Source organism: Chrysemys picta, chromosome 1 (assembly GCF_011386835.1).
Source record: "Chrysemys picta bellii isolate R12L10 chromosome 1, ASM1138683v2, whole genome shotgun sequence".
In the NCBI taxonomy this organism is placed as follows: domain Eukaryota; kingdom Metazoa; phylum Chordata; order Testudines; family Emydidae; genus Chrysemys; species Chrysemys picta.
In genome coordinates, this window is record NC_088791.1 from 83,359,049 (window position 1) to 83,383,273 (window position 24,225).

Consider the following 24,225-nt stretch of genomic DNA (forward strand, 5'->3'; position numbering starts at 1 on the left):
TCTTTACAGCTGAGCTGACAGCAGAGGCGAGGTGGGTGTATGTGTGTGTGGGGGGAGAATGCTGGTTTCATGTGCCACCCCAGATTTGCTGCTTGGCTTGTACTGAACATGCTCACACAGACTGAGCATGCTCAGTAACACTTGAAGCTGGCTGCTGCCCTCACTCTGCCCCCCCACTATTCGCAGACATGGGTTGTCTCTGGCTGACAGGAATTATGCTATCAGTAAATTGGGCTTTAGGTGTGCAGCCAGCTGCTGTGACCATCCTGTCTGATTCCTTATCAAAGTTTCAGGCAATTTACAATGGTAAGTCTGAAAGCAGAAATTACATTCTGAATGAAATATTACTGCTAACAACCGAAGTGGTGCAATTGGATATAACCATAATACCAGCATGGATCCCAGCACATGTAGGGATAGCAGGCAACGAACTGGAGGACAAACAGACAAAAAGTGCTATTAATCATTAACGAGTTAACCTAGCAATCCCCTTTAGCAAACCAGAATTTAAACACCTAATAAAAAATGAGCTAAGAAAGGAATGGCGTCAAATGTGGGCAAACAAAACAAAAGGGGAAAAATTCCAAGTATGCCCAACAGTTGAAGATGTTGATATAATCCTCCGGTGCGGCTGTACCACCCCAGCCCCTTTCCCCCAACCCCGTCCTCCGGTGTGGCTGCTGTACAGATGGAGGAGACCCTGTGTGGAAGGGCTAGGGCGGTACTGCATGGCGGTCATAGACACAGGAAGTGAGTCTGCTATGCTACAAAACCAAAGAAGAAGAAGAAACAGGAAGAGGAAGCTGTGGGCAGAGGCTGCCATGAACAGGAGACCCCTGCAGGAGAATCTTTACCGAGGGAAGGTAGGAAGGTCTGAGAATGAATGCTCAGAAGAGAGCAGGGAGTGGTGGAGGAGCCCAGGGTGGGCTAAGGGGAGAGACTGAGCAGAGCCTGGGAAGGGCTGAAAAGCTGTGCCCAACTTGGAAACTTGACGACAGACAAGCCTCAGGGGGGAAGACCATATTTTATTTGGATACTAGGTTAATAAAACCGGATTCCCAAGAAGGGGTGTTGTTATTGGGCATAATGCTCTGTGGAGATACTGAAGAGCCTCAAAGTGAAGGGGGAACTGAGGCAGGGTGCTGCAGATCCACCCCAGGCCATGAGAGGGCACTCAGGAAGTAGAAAGCTGTTGCATGTAGATTTCCAGGAACTGTGATGGTTCACAGAAAATCAAAGACTGATGGTAAATAGAAGTCTATATGTGAATCCTACTCACTCCAACTCTTGTTTCCTCCTTAGTTACATGTGCCTGCTGCAGCCTAAAGGCAACACAAATCACAGGGAGTGGACTCCTCTGTCCATGCCCCCTCACCAAGACTGAGTGGGTGGTACAGAGCCCATAAACACTTTACCCTTCAGCACCTCTCCTGAGAGGTAATGGGGTTCTCTTCGCTTTGGGAATGTCTGCATGGCAGCTGGCAGGGCTAAGGACAATAAGAAGGAGTTTCTTAAGTATATTAGGAACAAAATAAATCCTAGCAGTGGTATAGACCCATTCCTAGAGAGATATGGTAAAATTATAAATAATGATGACAAAAAGGCAGAAGTGTTCAATAAATATTTCTGTCATGTATTTGGAAAGCAGTATGGTGATATATTTGTGTCATATGAGGATGATGAAGTACTTACCAGTCCATTAATAACTAAGGAGGATGTTACAGGTAATTGGATGAAATTTAATTGTCTGTGATATAAACAGGAAGTCAGACTAATGATCCAATGGTCCCTTCAGACTTTAAACTCCATGAATCACGGTATCTTAACAAAACCAAGATTTATTAAAAAAAGACAATGTAATTTAAACTAAAGAAATTGTTCATTTAACATTTCTAGACTCTTCTAGATACCTCTCATAAGCTAAACTAGATGAGGCATTCTCAGCCACATTAGAGAGTTAAAGAGGAAAGTCAATAGCTTTAATCCCTTTGAAAGCAACCCTCTCTGACATCAAACTGGCAGCTTCTCTGACTATCTTGATACCAATACTTCTGCTGTGTCTGGTGATATCTCCAGGATCTGCTTAGCAAGTTTAAAAATGGTGCCCCCAGTTACATACACTGAGTTGTCTTGTTATCCCACTGCCTCAGTAAGAGACTTGTTTGTGCTTTGCAGGATATCAGCTCCCTGGCACCATCAGTCTGTCAGCCACCTAATCGCCTCACAGTTCTGCCAGCCCTTATTTGGCCTTGCCGGTAACAATAGGTGTACCCCACCCTCTGAACCCCTCTGAAATTGTCCAGCCCTGTCACTGAACACTCACAGAAATTACCAGGTTTCCTGTCCCAAAGGGAACAATATACACACCGCATGACTGGTACAACTCAGGTCCTTTATAACATCACAGCACTGAGATACATTTATAGTGAAAACAATCCTAAATTTATCATCAAAGGCTAAGAATTAGGAAATTGTGAAGAAGGATAATGATGAAAACATAAATGGTTACATTGAACACCAAATATAACATGCTTCTTAGAATCTAAATGCAACTTAAAAAGGCTATAATCCTTGTCTAAAGTAATTCTCACTTAAAGCAATCTCCCAGCATCACCAATCGACATGGCTGGGATCCAACTTTCATGAATGCAAAAAACACTGTCCTTTTTGCTTCCTCAGTGAAGGATAAAGATGTGTCCTTTTCAGGGCCGGCTCTGGCTTTTTTTGCCGCCCCAGGCAAAAAAGCCTCCCGCTGCCCCCCAGCGGGGAGCGCAGCAAGGGAGGGCGGCAAGCCCGGCCGCGGCCCCACTCTCCCTGGCCGTCCGGAGCGCCGCGTGGAGGGCGGCGAGCCCGGCGCAGCTCCACTTTCCCCAGCAGCCGGAGCGCCGGGGGGAGGGTGGTGAGCCCGGCCGGGGCCCCGCTCTTTCCCGACTGGTCGGAGCGCCGGGCGGAGGGTGGCGAGCCCGGCCGCGGCCCTGCTCTCCCCGGGTGAGCGCCGCCCCCCTCCAGGTGCCGCCCCCCAAGCACATGCTTGGAGGGCTGATGCCTTGAGCCGGCCCTGGTCCTTTTGCTTCTCCTTGGTTTGTCCCAGAGTCAGGATGACCCCTGTGGTTTCTTTCCTGGTGTGCTGGCTCCAGGTTGTTTTCACATACTCATGTTGATTCTGCATGCAGAATGGGCTTCCATTGTGCTGACTTACAATGCTTTATCTACATATGAACGTAGACAGCCAAGTGAACATACATCACTTTGTCTGGCACAACCTTTTTGTCAATTCTGTGTAGGACACAGACTCTACAATTTATTTTCAGTGCATATACGCAACTCCTTAAATATCCGTACATACTTCTCCCAATGATTATGAGGATTAGTGAGACACAAGCTTTTATTAGACACCTGACACAACCTGTTTTGTGTAAATCCTATGAAAGCAGTGTGTTAGGTGTAGTGAATTTGTCAGGCCTGATAGGTGTTGCTGTTACAGAACAGTTAATCCTTTGCCAGCAGCACTGAGGGGCTCTTAGAATCACATACACATTATAATTTCCATACCAGCTTTTGTTTTGCACTTGTAACCCAGTACTCCTGGGTGGGTGATCAGCAACAGGGACTGAACTTGGCATCTCTGCACCTAAATAATGAGCTTCTGCTATGTGAGCTAGCAAACCCAGATCTGTTGGCCAAGAAGGTAGCAGGCTCATCAACCTCTAGCTGTGGTCCAACCATCCTTACACAGAGATAGAGTATTGCTCTGAGTGGGTTACACAGTTTAAGTGGCAAATTTCTGAACACTCTAAATCTGTGCCTATGATTTTGCACACATCATCAGTTGAACATGCACATGGCAGTTGTACTTGTCAGATAGTTAGGCTTCTGATTCAACTGAAAGTGCTGCGCAAATGCCATTTTCACATGCAGATTTGGGGTTTGTGTACTGTACCCAAGAACGTAGGCTGACATACCATGGGAGAGTTCCAGGTGGTTCAGTACACAGTTGCCTCTCTATAAACTAACACATGTTGACAAGAGTAAGTTCCCCAGTACTCTGTTCCATACAGTGGGTACCAGTGAAACTAGTGAGGATGGGAGATAGAATCTTTTCTCCAGCTGTGGTCCAGCAGCAGAACTCATTTATACAAGAAATTAGAATGGCCACCAGTCTCATGGCAGCAAGACAAAATGTAAATCTCACTTCTTCCTCTTAGCCCCCTAATGCTAATTAATAATAATACAACCTCCCAGCAGCTCAGGTTGTAGGAGGAAGAGAACCAGAGATCAGATCAGCCTTAATTAGACAAGCTGTGCAAGGACAAAGTACTGCAAGTGACCCGAAGAAGAGTTCTGTGAAGCTTGAAAGCTTGTATCTTCCACCAACAGAAGTTGGTCCAATAAAAAAAGATTGCCTTACCGACCTTTCTCCCTGCAAGTACATAGAATGCTCACATACCACAGCAAGGAGTACAACATGAGTACCTAGAAAAGTAAACTTGCATGAGTCAGTAAGTCACAGTGAGTATCCTAGCCCCTAGTGGGATTTTGTGAGGCTCACTAGGTTGTGATTTACTGGAGTATAGTTGTAAATAATTATAAAATAGCATTTCAACAAAAATATTGAGGTGGTTATGAGATGGGGAGTGGGGAAGTGAAATTACCCAGGTTATTGCAGATCCTATTTAGGACAGAGGAAATGAAGATTGAGCAAAAAATGGCTGGAAAGGATTCCCTTCCCTGCTTCAGTAAGCCATTAAAATATGAAATCAGCACAGAGCCATTGGGTCTAATATGCATTTTATTTTCTACCCATTTTCTGCTATAGTCTTCACTGATGAAGTAGTTTAGTATTTTGTGGTTCTGTAAGATATTCCTTCCCCTCGATGGGGAAAACATATTGTAATGCAGTTTCCCTTCATTGTCTTCAGGATCTTACAAATCCCACTACAGGGCTTTCCACTTTTCACATTCTCTCAGATGAGATTTGATTAGAATTGAAAGACGCAGATGCCTGCAACAGCAAGTAAAGTCATATAACAAGCTGTGACAAAGTTGAATGAAATAGTAAAATGTAAAAACTCAACATTTACACACTGCTGGGCCTTTATTCCTATTGATTTGCCACATCCCATAGCAAAGGATTTCTGGGATACATTAACATCAGTGAGGGTTCTATGCAAAGACATAGGTGAGACAATGGCTCTATATAGTAATATTAAGGCATATATCCACTGTGGGGTGCAGCTATTGAAAGACAACCAGATGCTTGAGCAGATCAGGCATTCTATCAAGGAGGGGGCAGTGATACACATTCTCTGTGGGAGGACAATGGTGTCTTTATGATATCAATGTCCAATGTGTATATTCCTCTGAACTTTACTTTGTACCTGCACAGACTTGGGACTTGTCTGACATTGCAACATTATTATAAGGGGGATGGGGAAGAGAAGTGAGATGCAGAATCTCATTACAAATTAACACAGAGTTTATATATTCATAGTGGTAAGTGCCTCATGAAAGAAACCATGTGGTATCTATCTATAAAATGCCATACACACCAATGGCCCTGTCTGAGTTATAATGCATGAAAATGTCTAAATTACTGTATCTTTTAGACATCCGATCCTAGGCAGCAAACGGTGGATAATGAAAGTTGTTTGCTTCCTTCTTTTGTTAATTGCACAAAGTATAAAGTTAATTATACTCTATAATTAAGCAGCATGACAAGAGGGTGTGAATAATGGTGCTTTAATTTTGCCCAGTGTGGTGTTAGACAGATGGGTAAAAGGCTGTCATTGAAATTAGGCTTGTATTGATACACCATCATTTACAACTTTTTTACATAATACAATTATATTTATATACAATATTATGTTGCTGCTTGTTTAGATGATTAGCAAGTAAGTTTACTCAATTTATTTTGCCCATTTTATAAATGAATCTACAGTAAGAATTAAAGAAAACAAAAGGTAAATGATTCCATATACACATGAGAGAGATGGAGAAACCAACTACTCTACTGGTATAGTGGAAACACTAGTTATTTTGGTGTGAGATTTCTGAAAGCCAGGTTGCACTTCTCTTCCATAATCAAAACCAAAAATGTAATTTATAGGACACCAACGTAATCTGAAGAACATAAAAGCAGCATCTACTAACAAAGCAGCAAGTATTGTACCATTACATATGGTTGAATTATGTCATCACTTCTTGTCCTCTATTCTGTAGCCATGACAGCATCTAAAAACAGCAGAGATAATCAAGTGCCATGATTATTATTTCTCAGCCTTGAAACTGCAGTCTGTGATTCTGCAATGCAGAACTAATAGAAATACTGTAGACTATTAGGTACTAAGAATTATGACAGTCATCTTCTAAGAATAACACCTGGTTCTAGACTGAGAGACTCAGGCCTAGGTCTGTGCATTCCTTTTTAGGCACTAAGACCCAAATAAATGTCTAAATCAATTTTGGAGCCAGATGCAGTTATTTCGATTATAGATGTTACACAACAAATGCATTGCATATTTAAATACATGTAAATATGGTAGGGGCCATGATTTTTTATCAAACCTCTACAGCTACTACGAACTCAGGAATAACTCACTGCATTTGAGAGGAAAAATGATCAAGAGATGAGGGTGCTAGCTTCTCTCTCTTAAAACAGGAGATTAATTCCCTGCTCTGCCACAGACTTCTTATGTGATCTTGGGTAAGTCACTTAGCCTCTCTGTGCTTTGGTTACCTGACTGTAAAATAGGGGTAATACTCCTTATCTCAGAGAGGAGTTGTGAGGAAAAATACATTGCAGATTGTGAGGCGCTCAGACATTATGGTAAAGGCAGCCATCAAAGTACCTAAAATAGATTAAACATTAGAATCTATTTTCTGAGACAATGAATAATAAACAAGAATGCTCGTTGCTGCCCCTGCCCCCAGTCCCACGGGGGCTACCAGATCTAACTTCTACCCACACCCTAGAAAAGAAGGTCTGACTTTAAGCCCACTGAAGTCAAAGGGAGTCTTTTGATTAATTTCAATGAGCTTTGGATCAGGTGTAAATTAAAAAACATCTGTGGCTTAACTCTTCATTCAGTTAATAGACGTATTAACTGTTCTTGTTATTTGCTATATGCTGAATGATTTGTTTTTTGCCCTCTGTTTTTTTTAATTTTTAAACAAACCCATTTGAAGAGATGTAAGGTACCTACTGCACAATTTAAAGTGATGCTATTAGATCAAATTTGCATTTGTGAAAAATTTACATTTTGAAAAACTGAACTTTCATAAATCCTCAGAATAATAGAAATGCTTCCCAGAGATTTTTCGAAATAAAAAAATTCCATTGGAAACCAATTAAAATAAAATACAAACGCACACAAATTCACATCCCCCTGCAGTATTTGCAATTAAAATATTGCAGAATAAAGAGTCTGAAATTGCAACTGACTATATGCAAAGGTGAAAGTTATTCAGCTTGAGGGAAATGCAAAGAGTAAACAGCAGAAAGTGAGACAAAGTAAGATATTCAGCCAGCACATAAGGAATATTTGTAATACTGTTAATTTTTGTTTTTAAATACACTGTCAAATTTTGCTGACTTGCAACCCTAGTAGCCCATAATTTTTAATTTGACATTGTCTCTGACTTGATGACAGATGGCCTTGTTAGATGTATTTTATAATGCTCCTTAGGGTTCTAACTCTCACAGCGGACCAGATCGAGCCAGTAGAGACTGCCTTTTCAAAGCCTTAATTTCTTTCCCCAAAAAGTGAACGTTTAAGAAATTTTGACAGAGCCTTTATATTAGAAAACTGAATCCAGATTTCTTATGTATTTGTTAGAAATGAGATAATTAAGAAGCTTTAAAGTACCTATTTGACTCTGCTAGTTATACAAATGGCAGCTTATTGCTCAATGGATATGCTCACTATACATGTGCTACATCACATCGGCTTACTTTAGTGACAAAAATAAGTTTTGACTTTTTTATACCTATTGGCAGTGAATAGCAGATTTAGGTGTTGTGAGAGAACTGCATTATTTTCTGACTCTGACTTGTTTACCAAGTTCCAATTGCGGAATCTCTATGATGTGCAGGCTAAAGAAAACATCTCTTCTTTCATATCCTGGACAGAGTGTGATAACTGGCAGTTAGAAAGCCTCTTCTGGCTGGGTCTACACTGCATGTAAGTCCAGGATTCAAACTCAAGTCCACCAAAAGTATCGCACAATTCCAGGGGCCAACTTTCTTCGTCCTGTGGACAGTCAAGTTTGTTCACACTGGATCACAAAAAATGGGCTAGAGAAACCATATTTTGGAAGGGCGCTAGGAAGTCTGGAATATGGGTGGTTGGACTTGAGCCTCCATAATGCAGTGTAGATGCTGGAGCCCAGGGTTCAATAATTCCTAACCTGGGGTTACAAATGAGTATAGACGCTCAAGCCCTAGACCAATAAACCCAAGGTTTGCTAACTCGAGTTCTACTAACCCTGGGTTTACATTGCAACGTATCCTCTTTCTACCTGTCAACTAGACAAATGCTAGTTGGAAGCCACTGAAACACAAGGTGGGAAGGAGTTGTATAATTTTTATAGTCACTTTTCAGTGTACAACCACACTTTAATGTGGCCTCTTTCTATGTGCTGGCTGAAGAGTAAGTTCTGTTACATGTCCATGAACAATATCCAGAATAAAGAATCCAAAGTAAACTCAAAAGAGATACTAGCTCTAGATCTTGCACTGAGTCCTGTGACCAGGGAAGCTGTTTAAAACAAAATACATATATGCTCATTTTTGTTAGTATACAGTAGGTATCCTACATGGGTGAAAAAGGAAGATAGATTAGCTGGTTCTAGTTGTGATGGGTTCCCCCTCTCAGGGTGCCGTCTGGAACTGGGGTACCATTGAGCCCTCAAACCCACCAGCCTGGGCTCCCACTCACCCTGTAATGCTGTGACAAGCTGCAGACACGCTCCCGGTCTCTCACTTTCACCAGCACACAGGTAGGGACACACCCAGCTGCAGCTACACACACAGATGCTGAAATCAGCTCTGAATGGGAAGGCTCAGCTAAGGCACCTCCCAGTTCCTAAGGCACGCACCCCTTCTGGAGGGTAAGCCCAAAATTATACTGCCTTGCGCTGCACAGGGGACTGTACAGCATAAGCTCATTAAATTCGCCCCCTCCCTCAATGTGGCGAGAGATATGCAATAGCTTTTTGCCCCCAGTTATAATTTCCACACACTGGTTTTAGATAAAACAAAACAAGTCTATTAACTATAAAAGATAGATTTTAAGTGATTATAAGGGATAGCAAACAGTTCAAAGCAGATTACCTAGCAAATAAACAAAAACACAGTCTAAGCTTAATATACTAAAGAAATCAGATATGAGTAGCAAGTTCTCACCCTAATTGTTGGTTTAGGTAGTTTGCAGAGATTCTTGAGGGCAAGCTGCACTTGCTTACAGTTTAAAACTCCAGGTGTTCCTTTCACAGACTAGAAATCCCTCTAGCCTGCGTTCAACCCTTCTCCCCCAGTTCAGTCCTTGTTTCTCAGGTGTTTCCAGCAGTCATCTTGGGCAGGGAGTCAGTGAAGAAGCAGCACAATGATGTCTCTCCCCTGCCCTAAGTAGCTTTTGCATATGGCGGGAACTGTTTGTCTCCCAGTTTGATTCCCATGCCCAGTCAGTGGAAAAACACTAGTATTCTGTGATGGAGTCCAGTACAAGGTGACTTGGTCACATGTCTCTGTAGGGCCATAGCAGCCATGATTCAGAGGCTGTTTGTAGCATCCTCAGGAAGGCTCCCCTGTGGGAGATTAGCATCTTCTAAGACCTATTGTTCTCCCTAATGGCCCTTCCCAGCCAGCCATCTAGACTGACTGCATTCTGTCTAGTGGGCGTTCCCGAGCTGTAAACACATTTGTAATAGATGCATAGACAATATTCCTAACTTCAGATACCAAAATAATACATGCATACAAATAGGATAATCATATTCAGTAAATCATAACCTTTTCAATGATATCTCACGTGACCTATATTGCATAAAGTACATCATAGTCATGCCATAATTATATCATAACAATATCTCTCCAAAGAATATGGGGCATAGCGTCACACTAGTTATTCAAACTTGGCCCCCCAAAGCACTATTCTACTGGTTATCCAGATTCAGAAGCCAACTCTGAATTCTAGTTTCTCGTGCTGGCAGGGGCTAGCAGCATCATGAAGGCACTATAGAATTGTGGGGACAGAAGGCCCAGTGTTCATGTGTTTTGCTCAGTGGCTGTCAGCAGGTGCTACCGGCACAGTCAAGGCAGAATCAGAAAGAACAGAGTCTGGATTATAATGGGAATGCTCAGAGGATCCAAATGAAGGGATACCAAACAATAAAAACATCCCAGTTGGACCAGCATTTGTCTGCAGCATCATTGCTTCATGGAGGGAAGAACCTCTCTGGCATTCATCCCCAGGCAAGAGAGAGCTCACGCTTGTCAAGCGCTGGCATTTTACTCTCAAAGGGAAAAGAATGAAGAAGTGAAACAGTTCAGTGAATTGCAAAGGTACAAACATCAATATTATAGCAACCAATGGTTCTGAAGCAGTGCTACTTCTAATTAAAAATTGCTAAGATCATATGGCACGCTCTGGCCCTCATTTTGCTGTAGGACACAAGGGAAGCACCACAAGGGCAGAGTTAATGCTGATTTTTTAATTTATTTTTGCCTCATTGACTTTATAAGGATGGTTAGCCTCCTTGAAAAGCTACGCTACACTGTATCAATAGGCCTGTGTCTGAATGGTATACTGCATGAAATTTCAGCTCTGTTACATACAACCTGTGTTTTGATGGATCACTGTTCTTAAGAGTCTTGTATCTGAATGGTATACTGCATGAAATTTCAATTCTGTTATATATAAGCTGTGTTTTGATGGATCACTATTTCTTCAACTAAAAATCTCTTGAGGTATGGAAGTATGTTAACAGTACTACAGTAATCTGGCCTGAAACCAATATGAAAATACATATAACGGTGAAGGGAAGGAGTAAATTAGTTGAAGACCATGAAGTTGCTGCACAGAATAATAATAATAATAAAATACATAGATGCTTTGGTCTAGGCGTTACAGATTAATGCAAAACATAAGTCCCTTCACGTGTTTTTTGCTTAAATATTTGTGCTAGTTTAATTTAAGTATCAGATTCTGTAGTAAAATTCTTAATATGAACTCCTTACAGCATGCACTTTAAAATTTAGCAGGTGTTTTTGAAGGAAATCTGCTTAGATTAATAATGTCATAAATTACCCTCTAAAATTTGGTCATTTTATGGATGTGTAAAATGTGAAAGGCTTTTGCATAGCATTCTTATGCAGAACTAGTGTTAAAATATTCTGGAGGTACAAAATAACTTGTTACGTCTATCCCTTGAAGGATTCTCCTGCTCTGATTACCTGATTTTCTATATCTAGGTAGGATGCCTTCTTTTCTATGCCTTCTTTTCCAGCTAATGCTTAAGATAATGTTCAGGCTCTTCAGCCAGTGAATGATAATTCTTATGTTACGATAAAGTCTCTCTTTTCTGCCTTACCAGATAGAGGAATGCCTTATGTCACTGAGGCAGTCTGAGGAGTGGTGTTGACTGCCTCTTAAATAAGTTTGTGGTTATGAAACTTTACATACTGTACATGGACTGTATTTAGCCTCAACCAATGAGAGTGCTTTATAATCAATAAGGAAATAACCAGAACTTCCTTTCTTTGGCCTCTGTAACACAGGAGAATCTTCATAGCCATTCCCGTTACCAGCCACTGTATTGAAAAAGAACTCCTGACCACCATCCATCTAAATCAGTGGTTCTCAAACTTTTGTACTGGTGATCCCTTTCACACAACAAGCCTCTGAATGTGACCACCCTTATAAATGAAAAACAAATTTTTGTTTATATTTAACACTATTATAAATGCTGAAAGTGAAGCAGGGTTTGGGAGTGACAGCTTGTGACCCCAATGTAATAACCTCACGACCCCCTGAGGGCTCACAACCCCCAGTTTGAGAACCCCTGATCTAAATTAACATGTCACATGGTAAGAGCTCATGTGGAAAGGACACACGCAAGCAGCTGTCTGAACAAGAGCTCTTTGGAGGCTGCTTTGGAATTTGGAGCTAGTATTGACTCGTATGTGTGAAGGAGCTACTCTCACCTCCTTGGTGTACTTACACAGTTGGAGGATGGCAGTTTGAGGCTTGACAGTTCAGCAAACGGAAAGCTCTGGTGAGTATGTGTCTGCTGTCATTTGTTACTTTGATCTTGCCCACGTAGTTGGCTCCCTGAGGCATAAAGCCATACTTAATACATTAACTGGGTGAGTAACTGAAGTACTATTTAGAGACTCGCTCCTTTTCTTGAAATATCAGCTATCCAGGGTATTGTAGACACCTTGTTAATGTACCAGCACAAAGAATCCCTAGCTTTGTAAGTGTTGTTTTTATCTCCCAGCCTGGTAACTGTCATTCTTTTTTATCCCAGCAGTGAGAAGCTGAGGTACAGCACAAGAGATTTCCCTATTCCCCCATTAGAATTTAATATTAGGTACCAAAATGAACATTTCACTCCAGATTTCTCCTTTGAACAACTTACAGGGCCTGATTCATCTTTGCCCTATCTAAATGCCTATGTAGCACCTGAGGCCCCCGGAACACTCCTCTGAGCCAGAGAGGTATTAGTATCCCCCATCTCACAGAGGAGGAACTGAGACACAGGCATACTACATGACTTGCCAAGGTCACGCAGGAAGCAGCAGGGAACTGAGCCAGCACCTCATACAAGCATTTACAACAGTGCAAAGTAGGTGGAGCACACAAGGTAGAAGACAGTGAATCTAACCCACAAGATCTAAGGAACAGAATAAGCCAGCTGGTTATGAAGCAGCAAGCTTTTCAGTTTACACCTGCGCTAGGACAAGCTGTTACAGCAACTGTGACCTGGGTTTCAGCTCTTAACCCTGATAAAGATTTGAGTTTTTAAAAGCTCCAGGAGGACAGCAAAAAGCAGAGCTAATTACACAAACGTTTGACTCGTTATAAGACACAGTACCGTTGAATATAAATGTAAAAGGCTGGGCTCATGACTTACAGGTGCACAAGAAACAATCTGATTTGGAATTTACACTAAGCAACAGCACTACTAGGGTGCCTCCGGGTCCGGCGGTAAGCAATCGATCTTCTGGGATCGATTTATCGCGTCTTGTCTAGACGCGATAAATCGATCCCGGAAGTGCTCGCCGTCGATGCCGGTACTCCTGCTCCGTGAGAGGAGTACGCGGAGTCGACGGGGGAGCCTGCCTGCCGCGTGTGGACCCACGGTAAGTTTGAACTAAGATACTTCAACTTCAGCTACGTTATTCACGTAGCTGAAGTTGCGTATCTTAGTTCGAAGTAGGGGGTTAGTGTGGACCAGCCCCAAGAGCAAGCTTAGCCAAGGACAATTAAAACCTCACAGCCCAAATTGATGCAATGGACAATAAAAGGAGGGGACAAATATTCATATTGTAGGATGAGTGGTACTCCCTTATGGAACCAGCTGGGAGGATAATGTGTGGGAATGGTTCTGAGATTTTAGCCCTACAGCTCCTGTCAGTCTTCCTTCCATTTGGTGCCATTATTCCTCTCACAATTAATTAAAATGGTCAGAAATCTATTTGCAGTCCTGCAAACCTGTACTTTAGTATATGCTTTTAAGAGCAGGAAAGAGGGCCCAGGTTGAGGAGACATGCAGGAATACAGGGTATCCCCCTCATGCACACAAATTCCCCATGCTGGCTCCTTCAGCTCTAGAATCCCAGTAGGGCTCTTCTGTGACCAGTTCTTCATTTTGACATCTCAAATTCATTAACACTTGCACTCAGTGTTTAGTGTTCTTTTATCAGTAACTTAAAAAAAAGGGTAAAAAGATGGCCCAAGACTCACCATTTACCACAATCCTTTGAAAGTACAAAGAATAGTGGGACTTGGGACATGCTCCTTCAGTCCCTTGCCTGGGCTTCTAGTGATATTTTACTACTCTCAACAGCTGGGTATGACCCAGTGGGAACTCCCTTGTGGCCTATTTTTGGGTCATGCCACACTAGCTGAGCAGCACCACTGTACATAGAAAGTATCTATAGCCTCCTTTTCAAATTAGTTTAGGTTCTTCTGAGTTTGTTATGCCTTTGGGTTTAAAATGGTTCTCTTGGTTATTCATTCCCACCATCTAAGATACCGGCTGTGGGTTAGGAAAAATGTTTCCTTTTTGGGGAGAAGGTGCCAGGATATGAGATTGCTTATACCATTTATTGAGGTAAAGTGGGTGAGGTACTATCATTTACTGGACTAACTTCTGTTGGTGAAAGAGCAGCTTTCTAGCTCCACAGAGCTCCTCTTCAGGTCTGTGAAAGGTAAATCAGTGTCCCAGTTAAATGCAACATGGAACAGATTGTTAAGCATGAGGAGCTAAAATATGTTGTAGGGAACCATTACAATGAAGTGGGCAATTAACACCTCTGCAGCCATAGAACAAAGTTACAAATTGTTGTAATCAGACATAAAATCAGTGTCTTTATTGAGTCCACAATTTTTTGTGTCTAGCAGAGTTATGAATTTAAGCTCACAGGCTTGTCTTTTGAAGGTGTTGTGCAGGTTTTCTTTGAGGATGAGGACTAAGAGTTCAGATGTGGAGTGATCATTTTGTGAAAAGTGTTCACTCATAGGTGATAAACATCCTCTCATTTTTCTGAGAGTTCATTCAAGAGTGTGATCATTGTGTAGTGTCATCCACATAGTTGTTGGGCATTTGATGCACTGGATGAGGTACGACACATGTTGTGATAAGCTTGTGTAGGATCATGGATCTTGAAAGGGGTGCGTGTATATATCATCATGGCAGTGGAGATAGGTCTAAAGATTTTGTGCCCGTTATGCCAAGATCCTGTGCTGCTTTCATAGGTGCCAACTTCCCCTCTGCCCGGTGGGTTCTGGAGCCTCGTCGCCTCTGCCCTGCCACTTCCCGCTCCTGCACCGCCCTTGCCCCAGCCCTTCCCCAAAGTCCCAGCCCCACCCTGCCTTTTCCCTCCTCAGCCCCGCCCCCTTCCCCCAAGTCCCCGCCCCTCCCCTTCTTCACCACCTCCCCTGAGCACGCCACATCCCGCTCCCTCCCTGAAAGTCCTAAGGGGGGGAGGCGGAAGTGCTAGGAGGGAGGGGGAGGAGCAGGGACCCGGCACGCTCGGGGGGGGGGGGGAGAGCGTGGCTGCCAGTGTGTGTGGAGCATCCGCTAATTTTTCCCCATGGGTGCTCCAGCCCCGAAGCACCCATGGAGTTGGCGCCTATGGCCGCTTTAAATGCGTGTCCTGGTCTGTGGGGAGCTTGCTTCTGATAATCAGCTTGGTGGGAGTGGGTGGGTGGTTATTTGAAGGCCAAAAGTGTTTTCAAGAAACACTTCTTTCAGGATGTGGTACTCATCAAGTATGGTTGTAATTGTTTGATGAGTATGGGTTCCAGTATTGGGTGGTAGGTAACAACTAGGGGCTTGTGATCACTGATATCCTTAAACTCTTGGGTGAATTGTGGTGTGGTGTCTTCTTTGAGTCCTTTATAGTAGGTGGTGTCCAAGTTGTTGGTTTGCCTCACTGACAGTCATCACAGTTGAGAACTGATGGCAGCCTTTTTGTCCGCTGATTTGATCACTATTTGGTGGTTGGATTTTGGGGACTGTATAGTTGTCCTCTTGGTGGTGGTGTCTGTTAAGGATTTCATAGTCAATCTTTAAAAAAAAAAAAGAACGAGTACTTGTGGCACCTTAGAGACTAACAAATTTATTTGGGCATAAGCTTTCGTGGGCTACAGCCCACTTCATCAGATGCATGCAGTGAAAAATACAGTAGGAAGATATCTATATAGATATATATATATACACACACACACACACACACACACACACACACACACACAGAGAACATCTTCATTCCTATGACTACAGAGGTGTTAACTGACCATTTCATTTTGAATATTTTCTTGCAACGTATTAACTCCTTATGCTTAACAATCCGTTCCACCTTACCTTTAGCTGTGATACTATGATTACCTTTCCCAGATTAGAAGAAGAGCTCTGTGGAACTCAAAAACTTGTCTCTTTCACCTAAAGAAGTTGGTCCAATAAAGGATATTACCTCATCCACCCTTGTTTCTCTCATCTCCTGGGACCAACATAGCTACAACATTGCAAACGATATTCCATGTATAAGCAGACAATACCCTGGGACATCTATGTAATGACCACTAATGTATGTGGATACATCGGAACAAATTGTCAAAAGCAGGCAGTAAAGGCTTAGTCCAAAAATCCTGCATTGCAGACACATTTGTGGATGCAGACATGTAAATTACAGTCTAAGTGTCTGCATATGAAAATTTGTCCCATTAATTCAGCCCTTTCTTTCCCCTCCTGATGAACTTCCACCATATAGATTACTGTGGAAGTTTTAAAATATGTTATATTGTTACATTACATGCTATAGCATAATGTGTGTGTGTGTGTGTGTATACACACGTACGTATATGCAGAACAACAAAAGTATTTGTAAAGAAAAAGCTAAGATTCTTTATTGGCACTCCTTTCTCACTTGCAATATAATAATTATTATTAGTAATTTTTTTTAAAGAGATGGCTTCCTAGAAATGAGTCCTGGGAGCACTACTTAGGTATAGTGTTGGAAATGGTCCATTGTTACTTATCCTGCCCCATTACATTATTTGTACGTTCAGCCTCAGAGGAAGATTTGAAATACAGTAATGTATCTGGATATTATACAGATGAGACATGACTGTCATAGCAACAGTTAGATGTAATAAATACTAGAAAAGTAAGGTTTATTTAAAAACCAGAGAGGAAAAAAGCACATGAAGATATCTGATAAAAATATTTGAATAAAGGTAACACTATTCTTTACTTGGCCTCTTACCCACTTTTTTTTTTTAAACACTTCCTATTTTTGTTTGTAAAAATGTTCTTCAATCCCAATAAAAACAAACTTTTACTTTTGTCAGAGGCTTTTATTTTAAACCAACCAAACGATGAAGGTACAGTTTTCATTGAGAAACTAGTTTTAGGCAAGTCAGGCTTTTCAATTATTTGTTAGCGGTTGTAGGTGGGATCCACTCCTGTATCTTTTTACGTGTTGTAGAGAAAGGGACATACTGCCCAGGAGTGCCACTCAGATTGAATTTGTGGTTCTCCCAAATGAATTTACGAGCAACTGGTGGATGAGTAGTTGGAGGGTCTTCAGTCATGCAGTGAAGCCAACGATGCCTGAAGAGAAAAAAAATATATTGGTTATTAAAAAGTTTCTATATGATCTCCTATAATAAATCCTCTTCCTTAGTTGAAAGTTTTTCCTCTGAAACTTTTTAATATCTGGCTTTTATTTTTAGAACTCAGGCCTTAAAACTTTAATCTATTCTGATATATTCAAAAAGGCATATTTCACTGTATTCAGCTAAAGACTCCTATCAAATAGTCAATTAGATGATAAGAGTTCATTACAGAACAACTGAGAATATACTAGATTTTAAATCCACTTTGAAATATTACACCATGCTGTAGTAAATGGTCATTCAGAATATATTTTTAATAATTTGATTTCTGGTAGTTTACCTTCTAGTCTCCACCAGTTAAAATGTAGGACGGACTTCAGATCACATCTGGATTAGAAAGAACTGATTCCATTACATTTAAAAACCAGTGATAACTGAGGTTTTTAGAATTAAAATAAATATCTTTTGTGACGCCATATGGTTATTTTCTGAACAGCATTTTGAAGTACCTTCTAATACAATTCATTTATCAATCTATTTTTGGACATCCTTATTACCGTATTTTCCGGCGTATAAGACGACTGGGCGTATAAGACAACCCCCAACTTTTCCAGTTAAAATATAGAGTTTGGGATATACTCGCCGTATAAGACTACCCCTCTTCCAACGCACACCAAATAAAAATTAAAAAAACATCAGATTTGATTTCAATATGGTAATTTTAATTCAAATGCTTATGACATGCAGGTACTTAGCAGGAAAACTGTCACTTATAAACATAAGGCTGTTTGTCATCAAACATGTAAACATAAAACAGTGCAAGTGGATTAAACTTTTCCTAATTCACTCTAAAGCTGAAAGGAAGGATAAGACAATAAACCCATGGGAGCTGCCATGCTGTTTGTTTTCTAAGCTGTCAACCAAACTGGAACTGATGATGATAGGAGGAAGATAACAAACAAGAGAGAGAGAGCAAGTGCCGGGCAAGTCCCTGGCGAGTTAGCAACGCCCATCATAACTGCAAGCTATGGTATTTTTACAGGTTTTGCTGGCATGACCGTTTCCCTTTAAAAGCCTTCAAAATCCTCCTGTTCGTCATCTGATATCATAAGTACATCAATGACATCTTGTGATACATTTATAAGGCAGTCATCGTATGGATTGAATTCCGTATCAGATGGTGTGGTCTCAGCTTCAGCTTCCTCTTCATCTTGCCACAAGTAGTCGTCCTCCATACCATCTAATGAATTTGATATGCCACACTTCTTGAAAGACTTGATTACTGTTTCTGCATCAATATCATTCCAGGCTTTTATGACAAACTTGCACAAAACATCCAACTGTGGAGCACGCATGTTTCCTCCTTTTGTGAATGACTTTTCGCCACTAACCATCCACTCATTCCACTGTTCTCGAATGCGATCTTTAAATGGCTTGTTTAGGCACACATCCAGTGGCTGTACCAACGATGTCAATCCTGCAGGAATAACTGCCACATCTGTGTTTAGTCTTGCAAGCCTTTGCTTGGTGCTGGGAGTTAAATGAGCCCTGAACATATCCCACGCCAGTAGACTACATTTTTGAATAAGTCCACCTGTTCGCCTGCTCCATACATTATCAAGCCATAGCTTTACCCCTTCTTCATCCATCCAGCCTTTTTCATTCACATGTACAAAACAACCAACAGGGAACTTGAGTTTCGGCATTTTTTTTTTTTTTAAATAATCATTGGTCTCAGTTTGGCGCCATCAGCTGTGCATCCTAGTACCACTGTAAAACTGGACTTCTCATGTCCTGTTGTTTTAATTAAAATTGTTTTTTCACCTTTTTGATGGACAGTTTTATTTCCAACCATATCAAAATTAATTGGAGTTTCATCCATATTTCCAATACTACTTAACGCATAGCCATGTTTAGTGCGCTGTTGTATTACGTATCGATGGAAACTATTTACTTTGCTATCAAGATCTGCAGGTAATTTTTGGGCAATTTTCGTCTTTTGCCTCAGTACCATATTATGCCTTCCCATGAATCTAGTACACCAGGATACAGTGGCCTTAAATCTGTTGCTGTGATCTGGGTTAGATTTGGCCCACTGAAGTGCAAACAAACGTATTTTATTTCGTGTCACTACATAACCGTTTTGGCGATGCTCATTCACCATGTCTGCTACATGTTTTTCGAGTTCTGGCCAATGTGGGGTGCCTCTTCTTAATGCACACTTACCCCTTGGCATACTCTTTAATGCTTTTTCATTTGCTTTCCAGTCCCGAACCATCTTTTCTGTTACTCCATATTGTCTTGCAGCAGCGCAGTTATTATGTTCCATGGCAAAGTTTACAACTTTAAGTTTGAAACTGGCTTCATATTTCTTTCTTCTTGCTGGTGGAGCCATGATGGGGTTTTGACTGTTGGAAATTTGTATACTGTACTGTATGTACTGGTGCTATACTGTATGAACAGGTACAGATACTGGTGCTGTACTGTATGTGGTACCCAGTATACAACAGCGATGTACCTTACCGGCGATTGGCTGGTTGTTGTATACAAAGCTTGCTTGCATTGGTCTGCTCTCCCTGCCTGCCCAGCCCTCCCTGTCTCCAAGACTATCAGAGCGGTAGCGCAAACACGCCTCTTTCACCCGTCTGGCCCGCCCTTGTATCCTATTACCTCCTTCTCTGCCTCTCAGATCTCGCACATGCGTGCCTGTGCCGCTTCACTGCAGTCCTCAGGAGCGAGATCTGAGAGGCAGAGAAGGAGGTAATAGGATACAAGGGCGGGCCAGACGGGTGAAAGAGGCGTGTTTGCGCTACCGCGTGTTTTTCTGGGCACAGTGCCGCTCTCTCTTTTTTCCATACCCCGGGCGTCCCGGACGCCTGCAGCTTGCTCCGCCCCTTGCTGCTTTCATACGGTCGCCGCATACGGCGGGGATGCGGCCGTTTTTGAGCTCCCCCCACCATATGCGGTGACCGCAGATTCTCCAGTCCGGCTTGGAAGTTTCAGCACCCGCCCTATAAGACGACACCCGGCGTATAAGACGACCCCTGACTTTTGAGAAGATTTTCCTGGGTTACAAGGTAGTCTTATACGCCAGAAAATACAGTAGTTTTAATATAAATAGAAACTAAAAATAATAAATGTTTGGATGAAATAGCATTTAAAGGCAAAATTACATTATCAGTTTTCTTCCTTTAAATCTCTACTTAAAACCCACCTGTGTTGTGATGCCTACAAAACTCTTGATTAAGGAGATGAGGTGCAGTGTCAGCTGCTTACTCCACTGTCCGTAACTGTTTCAATGTTCCCTTGTGCTCCCTTCATCTGTTGTCTCATTTCAAAATTTAGATTACAAGTTCTTTTGGGTAAAAAACATCTTTTTGTTATAGGTTTGTACATGCCTAACACAATGGGGCCCTTGCTTCTAGGCAGGCAGTACAAATAAAAAAAAAACAGCAGCTTTGTATTTGGAGGAGATTTTACAGGGCTCAAATAATATCAAAAGACTGTGTACAAACGACTGTACTTGCATAACCGTTTACAATGCCATTTACAAAGCCTTCCTTATTTTTCAAGTACAGTAATAAGTAGTTTTGAGGTAACAGGATAATGATTTGACGTAAACACAACCTCTCCACATAAATGCTTGCTGACTGCATAATATGATTAACGTAAAAAGACTACTTACTGTACAGTAACGGATGTTCTTTGAGATGCGTAGTCTGCATACATATTCCACAGCTGGAGATCATATTGTCCAGCGCACATGCAGAGAACTTTCTAGTTAGCAGTGCCTGTGGGGGCAGCACACGAGACTGTCACTCCCTCCTGCTCTCAGCGAGAGAGTAAAGGCCTGCACCAGGGGCTCAAAGTGACCTCTGACTAGCCTGTCATCGAGGTAGGGAAATACCTAGGCACCTGTCCTTCTGAGGTAGGCTGCCACTGCTGCCAGGCATTTCATAAATATTCTGGGCGCTGCTGAGAGCCCAAACGGGAACGCCTGCTACTGGTAATGATAGTCTCTTATTGCAAATCTCAGGAAGTGCTTGTGGCCTTGGTATATCACAATGTGGAAATGCGCATCCTGGGGATTGAGGGTAGCATATCAGTCCTTTGGATCTAGGGATGGGATGATGGATACCAGGGCCATCATCTTGAACTTGAGCCTCCTGAGGTAGGTGTTCAGGTCCTGTAGGTTCAGAATAGATCACAGCCCTCCCTTTTTCTTGGGGATGAGGAAATATCTTGAGTAAAATCCTTTACCCCAGTGATCTAAGGAGCCGTCTTTTATGGCTTCAAGAGCTTAGACTGACCCTCCCAGTGTAAAGAACTCTCGTGAGATGGGTCCCCAAATAGGGACAGGAGAGGAACTGAATTGTGTAGCCTCTCTCTACAGTGTTCAATGTTAAACTATCTGAAGTGATGCTGGACCAAACATGGCGGAAATGCACCAGATGGTTGTCAAAAAGAGGGGGAGGCCAGGGATGGGTAGAGAGTGGTATGCTGTCCTTGGACATGGAGTCAAATCTGCTGCCTTAACACAGAGGAGGGACAGTGGGATGTGGTGGCCCCTTCTGAGGGGCTTTTCCTTGAAGCCTTCTGCCTTTTTTGGCATACTCAGGTGGTCTATAGTGATAGCAGTGGGCCTGCCTGTAAAACTGTTGAGACCTGAAGTGCTGTCTCTTGATGGCTGGAGTATAGACCCCCCAAGGATCTGAGTATGGCCCTACAGTCTTTAAGCAACATCATACCTCACCTGTCCAGTCATAAAACAACCTTCAAGGGCAGGTCCTTGGTTGTGGTCTGTGCCTCCCGCAAAATTGCCTAGAACAGCCATGATGAATCATAGAATCATAGAATATCAGGGTTGGAAGGGACCTCAGGAGGTCATCTAGTCCAACCCCCTGCTCAAAGCAGGGCCAATCCCCAACTAAATCATCCCAGCCAAGGCTTTGTCAAGCCGGGCCTTAACCTCCAAGGAAGGAGACTCCACCACCTCCCTAGGTAACGCATTCCAGTGCTTCACCACCCTCCTAGTGAAATAGTGTTTCCTAATATCCAACCTGGACCTCCCCCACTGCAACTTGAGACCACTGCTCCTTGTTTGATGAAAACGATCATCAAATGCAATTGCCATTGCCCAGGAAGCTGTCTCTCTAGCAGTGGTGACACTGAGGGTACCAAGATCTTCCTGAAGGTGAAAACGGAGCCAGGAATCTGGATAGTGGCATTGGCAATAGTGCTAGGACCCCGGAAGGGACCAGGAGGCCTCCATATATATGCAGGGGGAGACTCTGACCCTGGGCCATGGAGGCGGGCAGAGGCTGTGTCCTGCTTGTGCTATTGTCAGCGTCTTGCAAAGTGGAGCTGGCACTAGTGATGCCAGTATGGCTGATACAGTGGTAGGCAAGAACTGCAGCATGTCTGGGTCATCTCAGACCCAGGTTTGTACATGCCTAACACAATGGGGCCCTTGCTTCTAAGCAGGCAGTACTTGCTTCTTCTCAGCTTTGAAGCACCTTTGATATAGGACAATCTCGTAATTAACATCCAAACTTATGGAAGGTATTCTGTGCTTCTTCTCTCCTGAGGACTTCTGCTCAGTGTCCGGCTGATCCCAGTGTTTCCTCAGTACGGAGGCAGAATTGAAGGGTGCCTTGGACCATTTTCTCTCAGGTGAGAGCTTGAATCTGAGAAGATGAATCTGGATGCATGGACTGCTCCAGCAGAAAGGCCCTCAAGTGAGATTCCCTTGAACTCTGGGTCCACTTTGAAAAGGATCTGCAGATCTTGCACCAGTTCAAAATATATGTCCCTCATTGAGGCAGAAGAGACACCTTGTATGGCTGTCGTAGAGAGGCATAACAGCCTCACAAAATGGGCAGTGCTCTGAGCCTGGGGACTTGTGGTCTGCCATGAAGAACTGAAGATGATCCCAGTTCTGTAGATGAACAGGGGTCTTGACAGTCCCAAAAAGACTAACTCACACAGCCAACTAAAAGAGGCAAGTGGCTCTAAATGGAGCTGCTCCGACACACACCATCATGGCAAGAAAGTACTGAAGGTAGGGGTGGTGGCTCTGCCTTTAATAGCATTACTGAGCGCATGAGGGATTGAAGAGCACATGCACTGCCCCCACAGGCATTGCTAACTTGAAAGTTCTCAGATGTGTGCACACTGGACACATGATCACTAGCTGTGGAATATGTATATGGATTCTCATTCAAAGAAGAATTATTGTTGGGTAACTATGAAGTTATTAGCATTTATCCCTGGGCCTGGCCTATAAAACCAAGCCTCCTCTGTGCAAATTACGTTAATCTAAGCAAGTGAAAAATTTTCAACAGTAACCTATTGGAAAAAGACAATGTGTATAAACAATTTGTTTTTTATTCTGTCCCTATTCCTGTCCCTATTCCTGTCCCCAAAAATCTTTAATCCTGAACATATATTTTCATACTGAATTTTGTCATAATTGTTCATATTACATTTAGTATTATCAGTCATGCTGGCAAGCTTTCTGATGTGGAATTAATGAGATTTTTGCCAGTCAGCTGTCACTTGACCTAAATATGAAATGTCTTCTGTTCCAGTTGTTCAAAAAGCTACAGATCTCTGTCACACTACTAATACTTAGCAGTCAAACCAGAGTCTCTGCCATTTCTCTTCATGCAGCATCACAAAAAGGATCAAACTAGGAGGGAATGGAAAAAGTAATATTTATATAATTGAGTTCATCCCCCTGTAGGGATTTGCAGCTTTGGGGCATGCTTCTCAGCTAAGAGACTATCTTTTCAGCCAAACTGCTCTTAGGACTTTATTTTAAATACATTGGCTATCTCCTTAATACGAGATATTAAAATCTATTTTTTAGCAAAATTGG

General features: G+C 42.4%; 1 protein-coding gene across 1 annotated transcript in view; it reads right to left on the reverse strand.

Moving 5' to 3' along the window:
* Positions 1–17,063: 17,063 nt before the first annotated feature.
* NDUFA12 (NADH:ubiquinone oxidoreductase subunit A12) overlaps positions 17,064–24,225 on the reverse strand; it is a 39,726-nt gene continuing 32,564 nt past the window's right edge. Inside the window, exon 4 of the mRNA XM_005306486.5 lies at positions 17,064–17,340. Coding sequence (XP_005306543.1) covers positions 17,160–17,340 — 181 coding nt within the window. The 3' untranslated portion in view covers positions 17,064–17,159. The remainder of the gene's footprint in view (positions 17,341–24,225) is intronic.